The 24432-nt window shown below is 43.2% G+C and overlaps 1 protein-coding gene across 2 annotated transcripts in view; it reads left to right on the forward strand.

Moving 5' to 3' along the window:
* The window catches only part of ARID1A (AT-rich interaction domain 1A), a 105193-nt gene that overhangs the window by 16952 nt on the left and 63809 nt on the right, over positions 1-24432 (forward strand). For both annotated transcript variants that reach the window (XM_053577036.1, XM_053577037.1), the window contains exon 2: positions 23124-23339. In XM_053577036.1, the coding sequence (XP_053433011.1) occupies positions 23124-23339 (216 nt within the window). The remainder of the gene's footprint in view (positions 1-23123; positions 23340-24432) is intronic.

Below are 24432 nucleotides of genomic sequence, written 5' to 3' on the forward strand. Positions count from 1 at the left end.
AGATCAGGATGCTAGCAGATTTAGTTCTTGGTGTGGGTCCTCCTCCTGGCTTGTAAGCAGCTGTATTTTGTCGTCTTTCTATGTGCTCACATGCCAGTCTCTAAACCCTGATAGAGAGTTGACAGAATTTGGGGGCTCCCAGCCTTTCGTTTCACTCATTTCTCTAAATCTGGAACCATAGTCCTAAAAGTTTGGTAAAAGTGGAAAAGATTATTTTAGGATGTCGAGTGTGATGGTCTCTTAAGTACAATCAATACATTAAACTTTGCTAAGAAAGTGATTCCTTTTTTTTTTTTTTTTTTTTTTAGACAGGGTCTCACAGTGTTGCCTGGGCTAGAGTACAGTGGTGTCATTATAGCTCACTGCAACCTCAAACTCCTGGGCACAAGCCATCCTTCTGCCTCAGCTTCCCAAGTAGCTGGGACTACAGATGCTCGCAGCAATGCCCAGCTAATTTTTTCTGTTTTTAGTAGAGACAGGGTCTCACTCTTTCTTGCTCAGGCTGGTCACAAAGGCCTGAACTAAAGGGATCCTCTCGCCTGGACTTCCCTGGGTGCGAGGACTACAGGCATGAGCCATATGCCTGACCACAAAGTGATTGTTGAGAACGCTACTTAATGGTCAGTGTTGGAGCTCTAATTAAATACCATGATTGTTTGCTGTAGTGCCTCACACCTGTGATCCCAGCAGGGGCAGGAGGATTGCCTGAGGCCAGGAGTTTGAGACCAACCTGGAAGGGAGGAGTCCATTACACACACAGACACACACACACACACACATATGGTGGTGTGCATCTGTAGTCGCAGCTACTGGGGAGGCTGAGGCAGAAGGGATCCTCTGAGCCTAGGAGTTTGAGGGTTCAAACTATGATCATACCTCACTGCATTCTAGCCTGGATGACAGAGGGAGATCCTATCTCTTAAAAAAAAAATAAAAATGCCACTATGTCCCTTCTGTGTATGATGGCCTGAACAGGGCCTTTGGTGATCTGGTGTTCTCTCAATCAGCCATCCTTGTTGACCTTTCTCTCTCTCTCACCCCCCCATTCCTTTGTGGCCAGCTTGAGTTTTGCTGTGAATTCCTTTCCTTGTGTCATTTATGAAGTTCTAGCAAATCTAAGTAGGTTCCTGGCAAGTCCCTCCATTGCTGGAGTGAATGAAGCCTCTATGGAGTAGACAGACATAGGAGCTAAGACCTGGCTCTAGTTGTATGTATGAGTTAATGAATAAGACTTGTGCTTGGTACAAATAGAAGTTATAGAAACGGTTAATAAACATTAAGAGCTCAAAGACAAGTGGAGAACCAGTATTCTGGTTCACTTGGACTTTCTGAAAACCTGATGTGGTTTCTCTAACCCTTCCATTAAAAACAAGTGTCCTACTACCAGACCTCTTTTCATTCTTGCCTGAGAAGTGTAGCTGTGATCCCTGTGACCCTGCGGATGAAGGCAGTGGTTTCAAGGAGGCAGTTTAGTCTGTGATTGGATATTGGTATGCACAGATCAATACTTTAGTAGGAAGTCTTATCTTATATTCTATGTGTGTATGTGGATTTTAAACTCATGTTATTATCCCTTTGCCTTTTAGCTTTATTTTCTCTGTTACTGTCCCCCCCCCCCTTTTTTGTTCTCCTTTGGTGTCTAACTAGTAGAATGCAAAGCTTATGGAAACTTTAGAAACTTTGCCGCACCAGAACTGGTAAAATGTCTTTTAAAATGCTAGAAATGTGATTTAAAAGGACGGGAGATGCAATTTATAACTACTTTCAGATCAATATCATTTCCTTGAAGATTACTAGTACCTCATTTTCCAATTTATTGCCTTTGGTCTGGATACAGATTCTTAGCCATCCTTAATCTGTTTTGGGGGTTCTGTTGGCCTAGGACAGATATGTAACATTCTTCTTTTTCTTTCCGGTTTGTTATTTAAATCCTCTGTTTCCCGAGTGCCACTTTGAATTGGCTTCTTTAAAACTCCAACATAAAACCTCAAGTGTATCTTGGGTTGAAATAGAATCAGATTGAGATAGCAAGGCTTCTGCACCCAGACACATTCACCAAGGGGAAATTCTGTGCCTTAACTAAGATAATCTTAAATGAATATAAGAGCCAAGGTAGACTCAGGAGAGAGGGAGTAGGGAAGAAGAAGGTTAAATGTTGGCTAGATTTTTATAGCTTGGTAGCCATCTGCATATGATTATACTGGCCAGAGCAGCAAATAAAGAGAAGACAGTAAGCTTCTGGAAAGACAGCTAATGACTTTGGTTTAGTTCTTTGTTTTCTGGTATAAATCATGAAGCCAATGTCTCCTATACACAATTGTTAGGACAGTGGTATAGAGGAGGTTGATAATGCCAACATACTTTTGAAGCTTTGAAAAGAGCTAGAGAATTTTTAGGATTCTGGTTTTCCATTCAGGGAATTGCTGACCTTAAAAACTCAAGATCTGGAGGCAATGATAATCTTTTCTTTTCTTTTTTTTTTTCCTTGAGACAAGAGTCTCACTATGTCATCCTCATTAGAGTGCTGTGCGTCACACTGCTCACAGCAACCTAAGACTCTCAGGCTTAAGTGATTCTCTTGCCTTAGCCTCCCAAGTAGCTGGGACTATGGGTGCCCACCACAACGCCCAGCTATTATTTTGTTGTAGTTGTCATTGTTTAGCAGGCCCAGGCTGGGGAACCTGCCAGCCCTGGTGTATGTGGCCAGTGCCCTAACCACTGAGCTATGGGCACCAAGCCAGAGGCACCTATAATCTTGATCAAGGTTGACTCTGTGGTGTGGGCCATTCTTTTTTTTTTTTTTTTTTTTTTTCAGAGACAGAGCCTTATGTTGTCATCCTGGGTAGAGTCACAGCTCACAGCAACCTCCAAGTCCTGGGCTTAAGCTATTCTCTTGCCTCAGCCTCCCAAGTAGCTGGGACTAAAGGCACCTGCCACAATGCCTGGCTAATTTTGGTTGTAGTTGTTACTGTTGTTTCACAGGCTCAGGCTGGATTCCAACCGCCAGCTCTGGCATATGTGGCTGATGCCTTAGCCACTTGAGCTACAGGCGCTGAGCCTGTGGGCCATTCTACTATTTAATTTTACCTGTTACAGTGGACTTAGGGGATCCTAGTGAAAGATTGGTATTTTGGGGAAGTAGTCCAAAGCAACCCTCTAATTAATGAAATAACGGTGTCATTGCTGCTGCTTCTTGCTGTCTTTATCCAAAATATGTAAAATACTTGATTGAATTGATGTAGGGAAGCATGATGACTCAAAAGGAATCCCTGAATGCTTGTAAATTAAGTCCCTACAACTCAGTGATATGTCACAGATACCTTTTTTTGTTTATTTTTTGAGACAGGGTCTCACTATGTTGCTCTCGGTAGAGTGCTATGGCATCACAGCACACAGCAACCTCAAATTTGCTGGGACTACAGGCGCCCGCTACAATGCCCAGCTATTTTTTGTTGTTTTTGTCGTTGTGTAGCAGCCCCGGGCCACGTTTGAACCCCCCATACTCTGTGTATGTGCTGGTGCTCTAACCACTGAGCTACAGGCACCAAGCCTCACAGATACCTTTTTTTTAGTATAGAAGGAAAGACTTTTGCAGAATGTATAACTGTGTATTGGGGAAATTTAGGATCATTTGGTATAACTTATGTAAGACTAGCCTAAGATTGGAGATGGAATTTATAGGTAAAATAAGAATGAGGGATATGAAAGCTTTTTAAAAGAGAAAGCAAATAAGGCTTTGAATTTTGCAGCTAGGGACAGTTTTTTGCCTTTACTTTTATTTACTTTGTTTTTGAGCAAAAACAAATCATCTGCAAATAATTTCCAAATCATGTTTGTTTGTTTATACAGTCTTACTCTGTTGCCCCAGGCTAGAGTACCATGCCGACACCCTAGCTCACAGCAATCTTGTTTCCTGGGTTCATGTGATTGTTCTGCCTCAGCTTCCCTGGTAGCTGTGAGAGGTGGCTGCTATCATGCCTGGCTAGTTTTTTCTATTTTTTTAGAAATGGAGGGGGATGTTGCTTTGGTTGGTCTGTAACTCTTTGGCACAAGGGATCCATGCGACTCAGCCTCCCAGAGTGCTAAAATTACAGATGTGAGCCACAGCACTGGCTGCAAATCATTTTAATATGGAAAACAGCAGAGTCTTTTAGAAACTGTAACATAAGATCGGGTGTGGTGGCTCACGCCTGTAATCCTAGCACTCTGGGAGGCCGAGGTGGGTGAATCACTTGAGTTTAGGAGTTGGAGACTAGCCTGAGTAAGAGCAAGACCACGTCTCTCTAAAAATAGTGGGGTGTTGTAGTACCGGCTACTCCGGAGGCTGAGGCAAGAGAATCGCTTAAGCTGAAGAGTTTGAGGTTGCTGTGAGCTATGATGCCATGGCATTCTACCAATCGCAACAAAGTAAGACTCCCTGCAAAAAAAAGATAAAAAAGAAAGAAAGAAAGAAACTAGAACAGAAAAGCTATGTGTGATTCATAACTGCATTATCTTTATTTATTTTTTATTTTTTTTAGAACAGCATTATCTTTAATGAAAAGTTGTAATGTGTGCTCTGTAAGGTTATACAACCCTTGCCTCTATGTATTTCTTAAGTGTACATATCATTTAATGATAGCTAATGACAAATAAGTAGGGCTGAAAATGTCAAAAGTACTGCCCCATTCAGTTGGGCTTATGGTCCATCCACACCAAGGTCCTTTTCCTAGTAGAAGCACCAGAGAATGGATTGTGGGAGGAGTTAATCTTTTGCTGGTGTCAACCTGTATCACCTCATATAGGATAACAAGGTCTGTACGTTATTTAGATTTTAAATTTTTCAGCATGTACTGGGATATAGTATACCAATTGTTGTCTTTGTATACCATCAAGATTTCCTAGACTTTGATTATATTTCCCACTTATCAGGATTTTTCAGGATGAGAACTTCATAAAGCTCACTTAATTGCTCAGTCATGTTACTAAAATGTTGTCTAATTTTTTTTTTGAGACAGGGTCCCACCCTATGCCCCTGAGCAGAGTGCAGTGGGCGTGGTAGCTCACCACAACCTCAGACTCGGCTGCGGGCACTCGCCATGGCGCCCGCCCGGCTGGGTTTTTCCATTTTTTTCATGAGTCAGGGTCTCACTGTTGCTCAGGCGAGTCTTGAACTCCTGAGCTCAAGCAATTCTCCCTCCTCAGCCTCCCACAGTGCTGGGATTAATTTTTTTTTTTTTTTAAAGACAGTCTCACTTTGTCACCCTCGGTAGAGTGCCGTGGCGTCACAGCTCACAGTAACCTCCAGCTCTTGGGCTTAGGTGATTCTCTTAACTACAGGCGCCCACCACAACACCCGGCTATTTTTTTGTTGCAGTTTGGCCAGGGCTGGGTTTGAACGCTTCACCCTCAGTATGTGGGGCAGGCGCTCTACTCACTGAGCCACAGGTGCCACCCAAAATGTTTAAAGCCTAAATTAAATTGGGCCAGCTATTGTGGTGTGCACCTGTAGTACCAGCTATTCTAGAGCGATAGCAGAATTGACTGGGTGCAGGAGTTTAACAGCAGCATGGGCAGCATAATGAGACCTGTGCCTCTAAACTCTAAAGAAAAATAATTGTTTTGGACTCAACCAATGTTGCCAAAGTCTTATGGCAAAATTATTTTTAAAAACCTCTGTCTACCATGTGCTAGTTGCTTAAATTAATGCAATAAATACTGAGTTTTTACAGTGTATTAGGTATTATGTTGTGAACATAGGATTCATAATTCTTGCTTTCGTGGAGTACTTTCTAGTGAGAAAGAAAGAAATATGTAAGCAAATTGGCTAGGTGCGGTGGTTCACTTCCCTGTAGTCCTAGCATCTGGGAGGTAAAGATCCAGGAGTTTGAGGTTGCTGTGAGGTAGGCTGTGCCACTGCACTCTAACCAGGGCAGCAGAGTGAGACTCTGTCCCCCCCCCAAAAAAAAGCAAATAATCCCAAAAAACTATTATATATAATTACAATCGTAATAAATGCATTAGAAGACAAATACCACTTCCAACCATTTTAATTTTTTTTTTTTTTTGTGACAAGAGTCTTGCTCTGTTGCTCGGAATAGAGTATCATGCATGGCCTCAGCCTGGCTTGCAGCAGCCTCCTCAAACTCCTAGGTTCAAATGATCCTTCTGTCTTAGCCTCCTGAGTAGCAAGAACTATAGGTACCTTCCATGACACCAGGCTAATTTTTTTTTTTTTGAGACAGAAGAGTCTTACTATGTTGCCCTCAGTAGAGTGTGGTAGCGTCATAGCTCACAACAACCTCAAACTCCTGGGCTTAAGCGATTTTCTTGCCTCCGCCTCCCAAGTAGCTGGGACTACAGGCGCTATTTTTTTTGTTGCTGTTGTTGTTGTTTTAGCTGGCCTGGGCCAGGTTCAAACCTGCCAGCGCCCTACCCACCAAGCTACCAGCACCACCCATAATTTTTCTATTTTTTTAAGTAGAGACAGGATCTTGGTCTTAGCTCAGGCTGGTCACAAACTCTTGAACTCAGGTGATCCTCCTGCCCCAGCCTCTCAGAGTGCTAGGATTATAGGCATAAGCCACTGCACCTGGCCTAAAATAGATCTTTGTTTATGCTTACCTTGGCTAGTGGGTGGCTTTGTACTGTTGGGCTCTTGGCGATGGGTATTGCTCCCCAGGTGATAAATGCTGTAGCACTACAAAGTTGTTGTGACAACCAAAAAAGGCTCTTTCATACATTTATTTCCAAATACTTCTCAGTGGTTGATATTGCCCCAGTTGAAAACTATTGGCTGTACTGTCAGGATTCTTGGAAGGAGCTATTGAACAAATTCCTCTGAGAGAACAGACCAAAAGTAGGTGGTACTTGAGACTTGGACTGGCCAACTCTTTTGGTGTTCGACTTAATGTGCTCATGTTTTTTAAGTAAGTATTTTGAAACTGTGCTTTCAATCCCATTCTGCCTTTTTCTGCCTTTCTCTCTCTCTCTTTTTTTTTTTTGAGACAGGGTCATTTTGTGGTCCTCTGTAGAGTGTTATGTTGACATAGCTCACAGCAACCTCAAAGTCTCAACTGATTCTCTTGCTTCAGCCTCTTGAGTAGCTGGGACAACAGGTGTCTGCCACAACACCTGGCTATTTTTTCTTTTTCTTTTCTTTCTTTTTTTTTTCCAGAGCTGGTGTCTTGCTCTTGCTCAGAGTGGTCTCAAACTCCTGAGCTCAGGCAATATGCTACCTTGGGCCTCCCAGAGTGGGAATATTATAGGTGTGAGACACCACACCCAGCTATGCCTTTTCTCCTATTAAGAATGGAGAAAGGTGACTCAGCACCCGTAGTTCAGTGGGTAGGGCACTGGCCATATACACTGAGGCTGGCTGGTTCAAACCTGGCCTGGGCCTGCTAAACAACAATGACAACTGCAACAAAAAAAAATAGCTGGGCATTGTGGCCGTTACCTGTAGTCCCAGCTACTTGGGAGGCTGAGGCAAGAGAATCGCTTAACCCCAAGAGTTTGAGGTTGCTGTGAGTTGTGACACCACCACACTCTAGGCACTCTACCAAGGGCAACACAGTGAGACTCTTGTCTCAAAAAAAACAAAAAATACAAAAAGAATGGAGAAAGGAAAGTAATGTCTGTTGTGTGTGTGCATTGTGGAGTGGCATTTTTTTTTTTTTTTTAGATAGACTCTCATTTTGTCATCCTTGGTAGACTTGGTAGAGTACAGTGGCATCATAGCTCCCAGCAACCTCAAACTACTGGGCTCAAGAGATCCTCTTGTCTCAGCCTCCCAAATGGCTGGGACTATAGGCACCCGCCGCAACTCCTGGCTATTTTTCTTTTTCTTTCTTTTTTTTTTTTTTTTGAGATGGGGTCTTTCTATTGCTCAGGAGGATGGAGTAGCACTGTTAGCAAACATTTCACATATTTATCATTTGAATTGTCTTGTAGGTTAAGCCATTGTAGGTTTTTGGTTGGTTGTTTTTTTTTTGGTAGAGACAGAGTCTCACCTTATCGCCCTTGGTAGAGTGCCATGGCATCACACAGCTCACAGCAACCTCCCAACTCCAGGGCCCAGGCGATTCTCCTGCCTCAGCCTCCTGAGCACCTGGGACCACAGGTGCCCGCCACAACACCCAGCTATTTTTTTGTTGCAGTTTGGCCGGGGCCGGGTTTGAACCCGCCACCCTCGGTCCGGCGCCCTACCCTCTGAGCCACAGGCGCCGCCCTGTTTGTTTTGTTTTTTAAAGACAAAGTCTCACTGTCACTGGTTATACAGTGCCATGACTTCAGCCTATCTCACTGCAACCTCAAACTCTTGGGCTCAAGCAAACCTTCTGCCTTAGCCTCCCTAGTGGCTGGGACCACAGGGGTGTGCCACCATGCTAATTTTTGTATTTTTAGTAGAGATGGGGTCTTGCTTTGCCCAGGCTGGTCTCTAACTCCTGGGTTCAAGTGATTTTCCTACCTCAGCTTCCTAGGGTGCTGGGATTATATTTACAAATACTATGCCCACCTGTTAATTATTTATTTATTTATTATTTCTTTAGAAACAGAGTCTCACCTTGTTGCCCTTGGTAGAGTGCTGTGGAGTCACAACTTATAGCAACCTCCAGCTCTTGGGCTTAGGCGATTCTCTTGCCTCAGCCTCCCGAGTAGCTGGGACTACAGGCACTCACCACAACACCCGGCTATTATTTGTTGTTGTTGTAGTCTGACCAGGGCCGGGTTTGAACCTACCACCCTCGGTATATGGGGCCGGCGCCCTACTTACTGAGCCACAGGAGCCGCCCTATTTTATTTTTTATTCGTAGAGACAGAGTCTCATTTTATCGCACTCAGTAGAGTGCTGTAGCGTCACAGTTCACAGCAACCTCCAGCTCTTGGGCTTAGGTGATTCTCTTGCCTCAGCCTCCCAAGTAGCTGGGACTACAGGCGCCTGCCACAACGCCCGGCTATTTTTTTTTTTTTTTGTAGAGACAGAGTCTCACTGTACCGCCCTGCCGTGGCGTCACACGGCTCACAGCAACCTCCAACTCTCAGGCTTACGCGATTCTCTTGCCTCAGCCTCCTGAGCAGCTGGGACTACAGGCGCCCGCCACAACGCCCGGCTATTTTTTTGTTGCAGTTTGGCCGGGGCTGGGTCCGAACCCGCCACCCTCGGCATATGGGGCCGGCGCCCTACTCACTGAGCCACAGGCGCCGCCCAACGCCCGGCTATTTTTTTGTTGCAGTTTGGCCAGGGCCAGGTTCAAATCTGCCACCCTCAGTATATGGGGCTGGCACCCAACCCACTGAACCAAGGTGCGGCCCTATTTATTTTTTAATTTTTATTTTTTATTATTTTTTTTTGAGACAGCCTCAAGCTGTTGCCCTGGGTAGAGTGCTGTGGCATCACAGCTCACAGCAGCCTCCAATTCCTGGGCTCAAGTGATTCTCCTGCCTCCGCCTCCCAAGTAGCCGGGACTACAGGCGCCTGCCACAACACCTGGGTATTTTTTAGTTGCAACTGTCATTGTTGTTTGGCGGCCTGGCTAGATGCGAACCCGCCAGCTCAGGTGTATGTGGCTGGTGCCTTAGCCGCTTGAGCCACAGGCACCGAGCCTGTTAAACAGCTTTTACCGTTTTTTGGCCAGGGCTGGGTTTGAACCCACCACCTTCGGTATATGGGGCTGGCGCCCTACTCCTTTGAGCCACAGGTGCCACCCTGTTAAACAGCTTTTAATCCTTACTTTGCAGGTAGTTCTGGTGCCAAGGGATGAATTGACTTTCTTAAAGTTGTGTCAAAGTCTGTAGTTTTTTCTTTTTTAAGAAAATAGAACCTTAATTCATTTGATTGTCAGGTAGCCTCTAGTTGATCACTTTGGATTCTGGTCTTTTATGTATGGACAGACCTTAATTGTTTTGGTTTTTGAGCTTTATTGCTAGAAATTTAGGACTTGTTTAGGATGATAATAGTAACATTCTGAGTGCTAGAGTATACAGCAGTGAATATACACAAACTTAATCATACCTCCTGGAATCTATATTCTAGTCTCAGGTGTAGACATTATTATTTTTTTATTATTATTATTTTTTATTAAATCATAGCTGTGTACATTAGTATGATCATGGGGCACCATACACTTGGTTCATAGACCGTTTGACACATTTTCATCACACTAGTTAACATAGCTTTCCTGGCATTTTCTTAGTTATTTTGCTAAGACCTTTACATTCCACATTTACTAAGATTCACATAGGTGTAGACATTAGACAATATTTTATTTATTTATTTATTTATTTATTTTGAGACAGAGTCTCACTATGTCACCCTCGGTAGAATGCCATGGCATCACAGCTCACAGCAACCTCAAACTCTTGGACTTAAGCAATTCTCTTGCTTCAGCCTCCCAAGTAGCTAGGACTACAGGCACCTGCCACAACACCCAGCTATTTTTTGTTGCAGTTGTCATTGTTGTTTAGTAGGAGGCTCGAGCCTGCCAGCCTCGGTGTATGTGGCCAGTGCCATACTCACTGAGCTATGGGCGCTGAGCCTAGACAATACTTTAAATAATTAAACCATGTACTATGTTAGTGAAATGGGCTTAGGAAGAAAAATCAGGGATCAAGTATAGGAGAACAGGTTTAAAATATTAGATGGGTTCACCTGGGAAGGCTACACTGAAGTGATATTTGATATGATAGCTGGGAGAAGAAAGAAAGACTGTTCCAGGTAGAGGGATCTGTGAATAGCTGATTTGAAGAACAGTGGCTTTTGTTTGTACTAACTCATTTCATGCAACCCTGATGTTATTCGTATTTTGCTAATGGAGAACCTGAGAGAAAGAAGTTGAAGACAATGTAGGGGTGGAGCTTTTAAACCACTGCCTATGACTGGCCTCGTACAGTAGTACTACTCCCTTATTCATGGAAGGGATACGTTTCAAGATCTCCAGTGGATGACTGAAACAATGGATAGTATAGAACTATATACACACACACCCCATGTCTCTTGGTAAATGTGGGGGATTGGTTTCAGGACCTCCAAGGATACCAAAATCTGTGGGTGCTCAAGTCCCTTATATAAGACGGCATAGTATTTTCATATAAGCCACGTACTGCCTCCTGAACACTTTAAATCATCTATAGATTACTTATAATACCTTATACAATGAAATTACTATGTGAATAGTTGTTATACTAATTTAGGGAATAATGACAAGAAAAAAAGTCTGTTCATGATCCATACAGATACAGTAATTGTAGGCCCAACTATATTTTTGATCCATGGTTGGTTCATTCTGTTGTGGAAATCATGGATACAGAGGGCCAGCAGGACTATGTGTTTTCCTATCCACACATACCTATGATAAAGTTAAATTTATAAATTAAGCATAGTAAAAGATTAACAACAATAACTAATGAGAAAGAAAACATACATGAATGTGTGCTTAGTTTCTCACCCAAAATATCTTGTTGTATGTAATATTTTGAGGCCTCAGTTGACCATGGGTAACTAAAACCTTAGGAAATGAAATCTTGGATAAGGAGGTACTGCTATAAATCCAAAGCATTTCTGGTTAGCATGAATATGAGGATAGGAATTACAAGGCCTTTAGAGTTTCTCTTTCTTTCCTATAGCCCCTATTCCTTTCCTACTTTACAGTGTGAAAATTTGTTTTGCAAACAGATCTCTACTTTTCTGCAACTTATATTCTAAGTCAGGGTACAGATAGTAAACAGGAGAAATAAGCAAAGCATAGATAGATACATGCTCAGGTGAACAGGAAAATTAGAGACCAAGTATGGGAATTTGGAGAAACTTGGCTTTGACTGAAAATGCTGCTTGTTTGGGAATCTGAGTCACATTTTGGGTTTTTCTCCATTGGCCAAGCACTGCCCTCTTCAGACCATTGTTTGGCTAACAAACATGCCTCTCAATGCTAGTGTCACTCTGTGCTGGAGATGGGCGGAGCTTTGGAGAAAAGCCATGTAGTCCAAATACTCCCAGACTGGACATAAGCTTCTCTTGAAATTAAAAATACAGATTCCTGCCCTAACTTTAGACCTGCTCATTGAGAATCTGAAGGTCAGGATTGGTTTGAGTAGTTGAGGAGGTTGAGGTGTAACCTGGTTGTCTTGACCACTTCCCATAGGAAGTTGGTTTGAGAACTTGGATCGGAATTCAGGTGTTTACCTCTCAGTTTAGTCAGTACTGCTTCCACCCAGGTGGTACTGGGGCTTCAGTCTTGAGATAGAAAATTATCAAGAGGATGTGTAATTTTATCAGATGGCATTTTGGTTTCTGTTTGATGGTCTTCTTGGGGCCTTTCCATTGCTTTTTATATCTTTGGGTTTTGAGCGGTACCTGAAGAATTCTTCCCAAAGAAGTTGTTTAGCTTCTTTAGAGGCTTCCTATAATTTGTTGGAAATAAGGAGAAATTGGTTAGCTGCCTTGGTTTTACAAAAAAGTGATCTTCATCGTTTTAGGAAGAGCATTTTCTCTGTAAAAGGTGGCTAGCAAAAGTGCTGTGGATGAAGAGAAGGACTTTATCATTTGTTGGGGGGAACTCATTAATTTGGTGCTCTAGCTGCTTTATTTTTGAGGGGCTCTCTCTGGAACCAAAGAAGAAGTAAAGAAATACCAGCCACCTGCTTGTGGTTTTTCTGGCATTCCTCTTTTAGGTGGACAGCTGTGAGGTGGTTAACTATGGTTGGCTCTCATAGTCTGATTGAGTTTTGCTAGATGATTCGATGGCTCTTCCCCTTTTGGTCTCCTTTTTCTAACCTTAGTGATTTTCTCTTGATCTTACAGAGCACAGTAGCCTATGTGTCTCTGAACCAGGGAGAGAACAAATCCTTTTGTCTTGGTTTGTATCAGTTTGAGATAGTGTGAGTTGGAAGGTCCAGAGTCTGCTGTCTGGTTACAGACCTTTATTGGGGGTTTGTTCAGACTGGTGCTTCAGATGGTATCTTTGAAATGGCTTTTAGTCTGCAAAGGAGAACATACCCAGATTTTCTAGAATGGTCTCTTTCTGTAAACAGAATAGAGTAGATAGAACTACTTCTCATTGACTTTGGATTATTTTTATGCAGTTTGGAAACTTAGAGAAGCTTGAAAGAATTTTTTTAAAAAGCTCTTTTTGGGGTGTGGTAGTTGCAAACCAGTTGTTGGTGATTCCTTTCTCACCAGAGGCAGATGATCCGTTTGTTTAGAACTTTAATTAACTAGAACTAGAATAAAGGAATTGTGAAGTAGAAAACTGGGGTGTGTTTCCCGGATTCTGAATAAAGAGAAACATAAGCTGAGTGGGTTTGATTGCCTGGGTCAGGTGTTGGTATAATCTGATGAGCTATTATCCTGTCACCAATTTAGCTTAAGGAAATCTTTAGTGATGTCTCTGGTGAACCAAATAGGTTAGGAATTTCTTATTGTCCTAGGTCACGTAAACAGTCACTTTTCCCCTTGGTTTAAAAGTAAAACAAATTGAGGGCGGTGCCTGAGGCTCAGTGAGCAGGGCGCTGGCCCCATATACAGAGGGTGGCAGGTTCAAACCCAGCCCCAGGCAAACTGCAACAAAAAAATAGCCGGGCATTGTGGCGGCTGTAGTCCCAGCTACTCGGGAGGCTGAGGCAGGAGAATCGCCTAAGCCCAGGAGTTGGAGGTTGCTGTGAGCTGTGTGACGCCATGGCACTCTACCGAGGGCAATAAAGTGAAACTCTGTCTCTAAAAAAAAAAAGTAAAACAAACTGAAAATAGTTTCCTTATTTTAGGCATGGTCTGGGGGTAGAACTAACAGGTTTTGGGGCAGTTTCTCCTCAGGTGGGGGAGGGTTTTTTGACCAGTCCTTAATGCCATGAGGTACTGGGTAAGCAAGGGGAAAAAAAGAAAGGATAAGGGGTCATTAGTTACAGATGTCTGTGGTTGGGGAAAGAAGGTCAGTAAGAATGATTTATGCTGGTTGGCTCTTGTGTACTAGGGTACCAAAGGTTAGTTCTTTTCTGTGGAAGCATACTCTGTCCTAGGTATCCCTCCTAATAAGATCTGAGAGAGCCACGTGGAGCTGGCAGGAATCTGAAAGCTGTTGGTTGGGAGCAGCTTTAACTTTTATACTTGTCCTGCCTAGAATGCTTCTTAACAGGGGAGGGTCCCATACTGGAAGTGGATCAACAGCTGCCGGCCGCCCCTGGAATCACAGGAAGCGGAGGCCGGGTGTCTTTGTATAGGAGCTCTGCAGCCAGACAATAGTTTGTGCTGGCGGGGCCATGTGGCGAGTCACGTGACCTGGGGCTGTTTTCTGCTGGGGTCCTTACCCATCTGTTCTCTCGGCTCTTTCTGGGTTATCAGGCGCCAGTCCAAGTCCTCCCAGGCAGCCAGCTTCATGGCCAGAGATTACGAGCACTAACCTTCCTGGCAGGGGCGGTGTGGCTTCCAGTTTATGCAGATTAGCCATGTGTTTCTCACTTGAAGGCGTTCCACAGGAAAAGCCTTTTCCTGTGTTTGGCTCTCAGTGGGCGGTTCCCAGCTTACTGTACTGGGACTCAGCAAGCAGCAGGCATGCACGAGAGGGATCACAGTACACTGGCCCCCCTCTCCCATTCCACCTCCAATGCTACGTCACCACAACACAACCACTTGCGCTCTCATACTGTTGGTGTCATTCATTCGGTGCCAAGATTGCTTTAAAAAATTCCCTTGGCCCCAGTTCAAACAGGAGTACAGCTGGGATGTGTTAGATTTTAGGCAGTCTGCCCTCAATTTGAGATGAGTTATAAATAGCAGTGCCGACTTCCTTAACTACCGCTCTCTGAGGTAAAATGCAGGTTAATTACTGTGGGAATCAATTAGGGGGTTCTTTTGGTTAAAGAGCCAGGGATGCATTTTTTTATTGTTATTATTAAAAGTCGTACAACAGATCTGGCCAGGAATAAATTGAAAGCACAAGGAGTAAAAAATAATATTTAAATGTCCAAAATCCAAGATTATGGCTGTAGGTTTACACTGGCCCCAACTAATTGGTGTTCAGGATGATGGAACGAGTGGTGGTCAAGACTTCTCCTTTCTGGATGGACATATTTTTGGCAGCCCCTGGCCGATCCCTTTCTATTCTTATTATTGCTAATCCTTGGCACTGTTGAGTACTAAATTTGGTTCCTTAGGGTTGCTGCCTGGTCACTTCCTTTCTGTATCTTTGGATTGAAAGTGGAGCTCTCCTCAGTTGGACTTTTAAGAAAATTATGAAGTTTCTCTTTCTTGGTGCCCCTGCCATGTACTGTGGTATATTCTGGTGAATGGTATAGCTCTCTGCTTAGAAGTTTTGAGTTCTTAGCCCTGCCCTGTCTTTTCTGAATCATAGTCAGATAAAGAAATTGTAGCTATTTTTAATCTGCATTTCATAAAGTTGGTTACTTCTAGTTTATATGACATTTAACCCAGATCCATCTTAAAAGTCTAGTTTGTTATAGCTACCAACCTCTGAGGGGTCATTAAGGCTTTCCTTGGCGCAGTAAGTTGTAAGAGAGTCCAGTTGCCAACTAGTCTGGAGGGTCTTGTTATTCTATTTGCTTGGAGCAGGGGAACTCTATATGAAAGTGGTAAGTCAACCACCTGCTTTTTCTGAATATATTAAGCAGGACAAGCCTTCTAGGCATCCTTGCCTTTGATGCCCCTAACCTGAATCTTTTGATGCATTTCATTTGGCAGGCAATTTATAACATGGCCAGTGATCTGGAAAGAGATAAGTGGTGGATGGAGATGAGGAGTTTTCTTATGGCTACTCCTTTTTTATTTTTTATGAATGCAGGAGAGTATATGGGGGGGGGGCTGACTTCGCTGATCAAGGGGTAGCATTTTCCTCTCAATTATGTGTCTCTGTGGCAGAGCCTTTGCTTTTGAAGTGTAATCACAGTAATCTACTCCTGTGGTTTCCCATTGAAAGGATTTCCTCTCTGTCTTTCCCAAAGTGGAATCTCTGGGTCTTTACAGCTAGGGTTTGGTGTTTCCCATCCCCTGCCTTATGCCTGCAGAGTGCTGATACTGGCTTTTCTATCTTGCATGTAGTAGAGATTTTTCTGGTCTGAAATTGCTACTTTCTAATAAAACTTATTAGTGGAGGGCGGCGCCTGTGGCTCAGTGAGTAAGGTGCCGGCCCCATATGCCGAGGGTGGCAGGTTTGAACCCGGCCCCAGCCAAACTGCAACCAAAAAATAGCCGGGCACTGTGACGGGAGGCTGAGGCAAGAGAATCGCGTAAGCCCAAGAGCTAGAGGTTGCTGTGAGTCCTGTGACATCATGGCACTCTACCAAGGGCGGTAAAGGGAGACTCTGTCTCTACAAAAAAAAAAACAAACAAAAACTAATTAGTGGAGATTTAAGGCCTCTTCTCGGTTATAAGAGACTGGAAGATGGTATAAGTACAAATCACAGATTTTGTAGTTTTAAATGTTAGAGGTATGAGTTAGGTTCCTACCCACCTCTCCTTTTTTTTTTTTTGAGACAGAGTCTCAAACTGTCACCCTGGGTAGAGTACTGTGGCGTCACAGCTCACAGCAACCTCCAACTCTTGGGCTTAAGCGCTTCTCTTGCTTCAGCCTCCCAAGCAGCTACACCACCTTCCCTTCTGATATGAGCAGATGTCTAACTCTGATGTAAGACCAGAGTAATCTGATTGTTTGAACTGAATATATTTTAGTTTGCCAAATAAGCTGTATACTTCTGTTATATTGATGATAAGCCATTGGGAAAGGAAGGGAGTCAGATATCTGGTGACCAAAAAAAAGAAATGTCTTTAATTTATTTTTAGAATAAGAATTTCTGGCTCGGTGCCTGTGGCTCAAGTGGCTAAGGCGCCAGCCACATACACCTTAGGTGGCAGGTTCGAATCTAGCCCAGGCCCACCAAACAACAATGACGGCTGCAACCATAAAATTGCCGGGCTTTGTGGCAGGCAACTGTAATCCCAGCTACTTGGGAGGCAGAGGCAGGAGAATCGCTTGAGCCCAGGAGTTAGAGGTTGCTGTGAGCTGTGATGCCATGGCGCTCTACCCAGGGTGACAGATTGAGGCTGTGTCTCAAAAAAAAAAAAAAAAGAAAGAATAAGAATTTCTTTGACATGCATTTATGTTTGGTCTGTAGGAGATTTCCTAAAGTTGAGCTCGACATTCCTTGAACCCTTTATAAGTCCCTATGTAAGTAGCTATACTTACTTGGAAGCACAGGCTTCCTGATATGAGAGAGGAAAAGGTGACTTGTCTTTAGACTTTTTTTTTTGTAGAGACAGAGTCTCACTTTATGGCTCTCGGTAGAGTGCCATGGCATCACACAGCTCACAGCAACCTGCAACTCCTGGGCTTAAGCAATTCTCTTGCGTCAGCCTCCCGAGTAGCTGGGACTACAGGCGCCCACCACAATGCCCAGCTATTTTTTGGTTGCAGTTCAGCCGGAGCTGGGCTTGAACCCACCACCCTCGGTATATGGGGCTGGCGCCTTACCGACTGAGCCACAGGCGCCGCCCATCTTTAGACTTTTTTTTAAGCAGTGTGTTTGGGGATGCCCATACAGTTTTGAAATCTTCCTTGGTGTAGGATGGTACATAAGGTTATTCTGAAAAAACCATGCTTGTTTTCCCTTGACTGTTCTCATCATCCTCTCTTTCTTTCTTTTTACTTTTTTTTTGAGACACAGTCTCACTATGTCGCCCTTGGTAGAGTGCTGTCGTGTCACAGCTCACAGCAACCTCCAACTTTTGGGGGCTTAAACGATTCTCTTGCCTCAGCCTCCCAAGTAGCAGAGACTACAGGTGCCCGCCACAACGCCTGACTATTTTTTGGCTGTACGTGTCATTGTTGTTTGGCAGGCCTGGGCTGGATTCGAACCTGCCAGCTCCAGTGTATGTGGCTGGTGCCCTAGCCACTTGAGCTACAGGTGCCAAGCCACTCTCTTCTCTTTTAGTTCAATCCAAATTTTTTTCTACCCTCACAGTTAACCTGTCTTAGTGTTAACTGGTACATACCCCTGGCCTTATGGCTGTATGGTTTGATCTGGTTTTTCTCCTCCCACAGTGTCCCCTACCTATTTGCACATTTGCAATAAGATGACACTGGGTGACACCTGTGGCTCAGTGGGTAGGGCGCCGGGCCCCATATACCGAGGGTGGGGGTTCAAACCCAGCCCCAGCCAAACTGCAACAAAAAAATAGCTGGGTGTTGTGGTGGACGCCTGTAGTCCCAGCTACTAAGGAGGCTGAGGCAAGAGAATTGCCTAACCCCAGGAATTAGAGGTTGCTCTGAGCTGTGCACCACGGCACTCTACTGAGAGTGACAAAGTGAGACTCTGTCTCAAAAAAAAAAAAGATGGCATTGAGCACTGAGTAGTTACTGAGGCCTAGGTATTTGGTATTGGGTATTTGGGGAACTTTGAAGTAAAATACCTGAAATTTAACTTTCTAGAACTTAAGCCTTGAGAGATGCAATCAGTTGGAATAGTTACCTACAACTACATGTTAAATCTGAGGATGCTAACTGAATTTACAGTAGGACTTTTTTTTTTTTTTTTTTTTATTGTCGGGGATTCATTGAGGGTATAATAAGCCAGGTTACACTGATTGCAATTGTTAGGTAAAGTCCCTCTTGCAATCCTGTCTTGCCCCCATAAAGTGTGACACACACCAAGGCCCCACCCCCCTTCCTCCTTACAGTAGGACATTTTAAAACATGAGAAATCAGGGCGGCACCTGTTGCTCAGAGGGGTAGGGTGCCGGCCCCCTATGCCAGAGGTGGCGAATTCAAACCCAGCCCTGGCCAAAGACTGGGGGAAAAAAAAAAAACAAAAACCATGAGAAATCTTGGCTTTGTGCCTGTGGCTCAAGTGGCTAAGGTGCCAGCCACATACACCTGAGCTGGTGGGTTCGAATCCAGCCCGGGCTGCCAAACAACGACGGCTACAACCAAAAAATAGCCGGGCATTATGGCAGGCGTCTGTAGTCCCAGCTACTTGGAAGGCGGAAGCAGGAGAATTGCCTGAGCCCAGGAGTTGGAGGTTGCTGTGAGCTGTGATGCTATGGCACTCTACCAAGGGCAACAAAGTGAAACTCTGTCTCAAAAAAACAAACAAAAAAAGAAACAAAAACCATGAGAAATCAAAATGTGCGGAAGATGTAGGAAGAGGCTTTGTGTTGAAAGATCAAGTTTCTGCTATTAGAGCCACTGTGGACAGGAGAGCAGGGCTAGATGCCATTGTATAGAGCTGAGAATATACATTATGTGAGGAATCTTGAAGTGAGACAGAAAAAATATGGTGAACTGGACCACATTTTAGAGGGCTTTGGAGCCAGGTAAAAGCATTATTTATAAAAAAAAAAAAAGCATTATTTATTATTATTGATAATAACTACCATTTATTGGACATTTAAATACTAGGTACTATGTGAAATATGTTATGTGCTTTTTAGGTAAAGAACTGGTGTGTTCAAGGTAGGATGGTGAGAGTTAGGATTTGAGACCAAGTCTAAATTACTACACTCTGCTCTTTCTATGTAATAATACAGGGTGTCCCAAAAGTCACCCTTAAAGTTGCCATGCATAGGGAAAATGGGAAATTGTATTTAAATGTACCTTTATTTATAAAATAAAGAATATTTACAAAATATTCTGTATGTGTTGGCCATCTCTTTGTAAAATTGTATGTATTAAAACTTACTGGGTAGCTTTTGGGATACCATGTACTATATAAGATTTAGTAGGCAAAAAGTTTAGAGCTATTATTGAGCAGTTAGTGATTAAAGTGATTGGGAACATTGCTCTAGAACTGCTCTAATATGATAGCCACTAGCCACATGTCATTATGTGAATTTAAATTAATTAAATGTAAATAAAAATTGAGTTCCTCAGTCATATTTCAAGTACTTAATAGTTACACATAGCAGAAAATGTTATTGGACAGTGATTCTTTAGATCACTGGTTCTCAGCTAATACAGTACATATATCAGAATCATTCAAGGATCTTAGGGCAAGAGGAGGAGCCCAAGCCCTTCCAGACCCACTAATTGGAATCTCTAGGGAGAGGTCTAGGCATTTGTGAAGCTTCACAGAAAATTCCAATCTGCAGCCCTAGTTAATAGCTACTGCTCTAGAAGCTCCATGGTAACTATGGTAATGACTGCCCCTCATGTTGTGGGGAGACTGAGACTGACAGAGATACCCAGAGCGGGCTGGTCTCTGTTCAACAAACATAGGCTCTTCATTTGGTGGCCACATGGACGGCAGCTGTGGTCTGGGATAAGATGCGAACACTGGGGTGATTTGAAGAATGGTGGGTGGTGTAAGCCCCTGAGCTCTTTACAAGAGAGAACAGTGATTTTTTTTTTTTTTAATTTTTAAATTTTATTTATTTTTTGAGAAGAGTTTCACTTTGTCGCCCTCGGTAGAGTGCCATGGCGCTTTAGCTCACAGCAACCTCAAACTCTTGGGCTCAAGCCATTATCTTGCCTCAGCCTCCCGAGTAGCTGAACTATGAGTGCCTGCCACAACACCAGGCTATTTTTAGATACTGTGCCCAGCCTGTTTCTTTTTTTGTTTGTTTAGTTTAGTTTGTTTTTGTTTTTGGCTCCATTGCCAGGTATATTGGGGAAGACCACATGGCTAAATATCAGCTCTCTAGTCTAATTGTTTTTAAGTAGTCCTGAAAGAATCCATGTAGCTCCAAAATTATGATTGGAAACATTATTGGAGCTTTGGATATAGATGTGGGACTTGAGGCAAAGGTTGTTAAAATTGTTGGAAACCTCAATAATTATATAGATGTGTAAGGATGATTTGGGACACAGTATTGCTATGATTCTCCACTGTTTAGAGATGTGGGGGAGAAGTACTCTCATCATCACTATTACCTTTTTCGCTAAGGTTTCAGCTGTATCCCAAAGAGAACTCTGTCCTTTTTTTCCTCTTGATACTTAGAAAAACATCCCCTTTTCCTTCATGAAAGCCCTACTTCCTCTATTATAAAACACTTGGTAGTATTCTTAAAAATAGGGCGCCGGTCCCACATGCCGGAGGTGGCAGGTTCAAACCTACCCCGGCCAAAAAAAAAAAAGAAAATATATATATATATATATATATTTGGCCAGGCGTGGTGGCTCATGCCTGTAATCCTAACACTCTGGGAGGCCAAAGTGAGTGGATTGCTTGAGCTCACAAGTTCGAGGCCAACTTGTGCAAAAGCAAGACCCCCATCTCTACTAAAAATAGAAAAACTGGCTCAGCGCCTGCGGTTTAGTGGTTAGGGTGCCAGTCACATACACCAGGGTTGGTGGGTTTGAACCCAGCCCTGGCCTTCTAAACAATAATGACACCTGTTGCGTGAAGGCAACAACAACGACAAAAAATAGCTGGGCGTTGTGACAGGCACGTAGTCCCAGCTACTTGGGAGTCTGAGGGAAGAGAATCACTTGATTCCAAGAGTTCTATGTTGCTGTACGCTGTGATGCCACAGCACTCTGAGGGCAACATAGTGATACTCTGTCTTAAAAATATATATATTTGGGGCAGTGCCTGTGGCTCAAGGAGTATGGCGCCAGTCCCATATGCCGGAGGTGGCAGGTTCAAACCTAGCCCCAGCCAAAAACCACACACACACACACACACACACACACACAAAAATATATATATATATATTTGAATAGAACCAGTTGTTCGGGTTTCCCCATTCCTTATTTTGAAGGTTTTGTGGTTATTCAAGGTCTTAATTTGTCTCAAGTTAACAGAACTAGAGATATCCTTAGGGATAACCCAAATCGGTGGTTTTTAAAAAAATTGGTCCCTGGACCAGCAGCATCAGTATCACCTGGTAACTTGTTACAAATACTTATGCTAAATCCCACCCCACTGAATCAGACTCTTGGGTGAAGAAGGTTCCCAGGCGTCTATGTTTTAACAAGCCCTGTGGGTAATTTTGATGAATGCTAAAATTAACCATTGAATTCCTTCATTTTGAGAGTTAATGATATTTAGGCTCAGAGTTTTAGTATCTATCCCCTAGCCTCAATTTAAGTAAGACTTAGTTTCTTCAACTTGGGTTCTTGTGTTATCTAAAAGGTTCCTGGGAAAACCCCCTTCCCTCCATACTACCAGTAGATACACGTAAATATCTGTTGCAGGGAAAATTGTGCTGGAGTCCTGTCCTGTGTAGATACAATAGGGTAAAGACATGTCAAAAAGTAAATGAGCTGATCCCAGCTACTTGGGAGGCTTAGGCAGGAGGATCACTTGAACTCAGGAATTTAAGGTTGCTATATGTCCTAGGTTGATGCCATGGCACGCTAACCTGGGCAACAGAGTGAGACTCCAAAAAGACAGTAGAGTTGATTGAACCTGTTGCTCCAGAAAGAGCTAAAAAGAAAGCTATGTTTATATCAGATACCTATGACTTACACTTTGAGCTTTTATTATTGGTGCTATGCTATACCTCTATCTTCTTGTTCTTTAAAGAGACAAAAGTTATATCTTTATATCCTCAGACTCTTTAATAAACGAGATGAACTTTTCAGTCAAGATGAACAAGGCCCTAAATTCAGAGTTACTATTCTCTCAGCTGTTGTAACTTACTTAACCTCATGGCTAATTCAGAAGAAAGTGTATATTTAACTGCTTGTGCCATGGTGCAAACAGACTACAGATGTGTAAAGAAAAAAAATTCCACTCTTGGAAGAACAGAAACATCTGGATGTTTGTGTTATTTGAATTCCCAGCCATCATATTAAAGCATTAGTTTTGGTATTGTTGAACAAGGTCACAGCAATGTGTGGCAGCACTGTCTTCTCCCAACTGAAGGGCATTTGTTCTGATTTTCTGTACTGCAAAATGCATATACTAATTGCTCCACACCTGGCCTGTCCCTTGGATCTCAAGCAGTACCACTCTTACAAAGCAGTTGTTAGCTTTCACAAACAGGTGGTATTATCATTTTCCATATGATGAAATCAAGGTTCTGAGGAGGTTTAATTCACTTACTTGAAGGTTACTTGCTCTGTCCCATGATATTTTTCATAGTAATTGGTTTCCTTTGTGGCATACAGACTCAAAAAATCTATATTCTTGAGTTGTATATTCATATTGGCCAGAGGCCATCAAAGCTTCAGGTTAATAAATTCCTCTTTATTTTGTAGCCATCCAGTCCAATGGATCAGATGGGCAAGATGAGACCTCAGCCATATGGCGGCACTAACCCATACTCGCAGCAACAGGGACCTCCGTCAGGACCGCAGCAAGGACATGGGTACCCAGGGCAGCCATATGGGTCCCAGACCCCGCAGCGGTACCCGATGACCATGCAGGGCCGGACACAGAGTGCCATGGGCGGCGGCCTCTCTTATGCACAGCAGGTAGATGGTGACTGATTTACTTGATCCTTATTGCTGTCCAGGATCTTGTCTGTGAGCTCTAGAATCAGAATATGTCCTTGGCTTCCAACCCTCTTGACAGGAGCATAAGCCAGCTGACTCAGTTAGTTCCCATATGCTACTAACAAGGCCAAAGTTGTGGGCACCATCCCATGTATGCTCCAAGGAAAACTGCTCTTTGGCCGCAGGCAGAACATGTCTGTTTTTTTCTCTTGACCTGCCTAGACTGCTTATACCCACTTAGTGGTGATCTGAAGGAGATGGGATGAAAGGGGGTGGCTTCGCACCTATCCACCCACTGCTACTGAGGAGAAAACTATTCACAATCTGTGCCCTGGGGACAGAAGAGACCTTTGTGTTTTTTAAGGCCATCAGCATATCAACTGTCCGTTTCAAAATGAATATTTAAGAGGGACTGGAAGTAGAAAAAAGAGGGAAGATTGAAAGATACTAAATGTTAAGATGTCTCCTCCTCTCCTTTTGTCTGGCCATCTATACCATTATCCTTTTTTCTTCTTCTTTTTTTCTTTTTTTTTTAGCCATTCTTCTTAGAAGAGCATGTACCATTATTTTTTTATTGTCACTTTTTATGTTGACAGAATTTGCTACTGTTTATATTTGAGTGATATTTCATCCTGAAAATGGATGGAATGGAGGAACAGAATATAAAACCTGACTTCTAAGACTTTAAAACAAAATATACTTTTTAATATAGAAAATGGGACTTTTTTTTCCAATGAGAAAATAGAGGAAAGATGACTAATGTGTGTGTGCTGTGAGTGTGTTGTCATTTGGGGTTTTTGCATGCTTATCAAATATATTCAAGTGCCTAAAATGGTGCCTGGTATAAGTAAACAAGTAGGCCCTCATATATATATATATATATATATATATTTTTTTTTTTTTGTAGAGACAGAGTTTCACTTTATTGCCCTCGGTAGAGTGCCATGGCGTCACACGGCTCACAGCAACCTCCAACTCCTGGGCTTAGGTGATTCTCCTGCCTCAGCCCCCCGAGTAGCTGGGACTACAGGCGCCTGCCACAACGCCCGGCTATTTTTTTGTTGCAGTTTGG

This window comes from Nycticebus coucang, chromosome 22 (assembly GCF_027406575.1).
Source record: "Nycticebus coucang isolate mNycCou1 chromosome 22, mNycCou1.pri, whole genome shotgun sequence".
Lineage (NCBI taxonomy): Eukaryota > Metazoa > Chordata > Mammalia > Primates > Lorisidae > Nycticebus > Nycticebus coucang.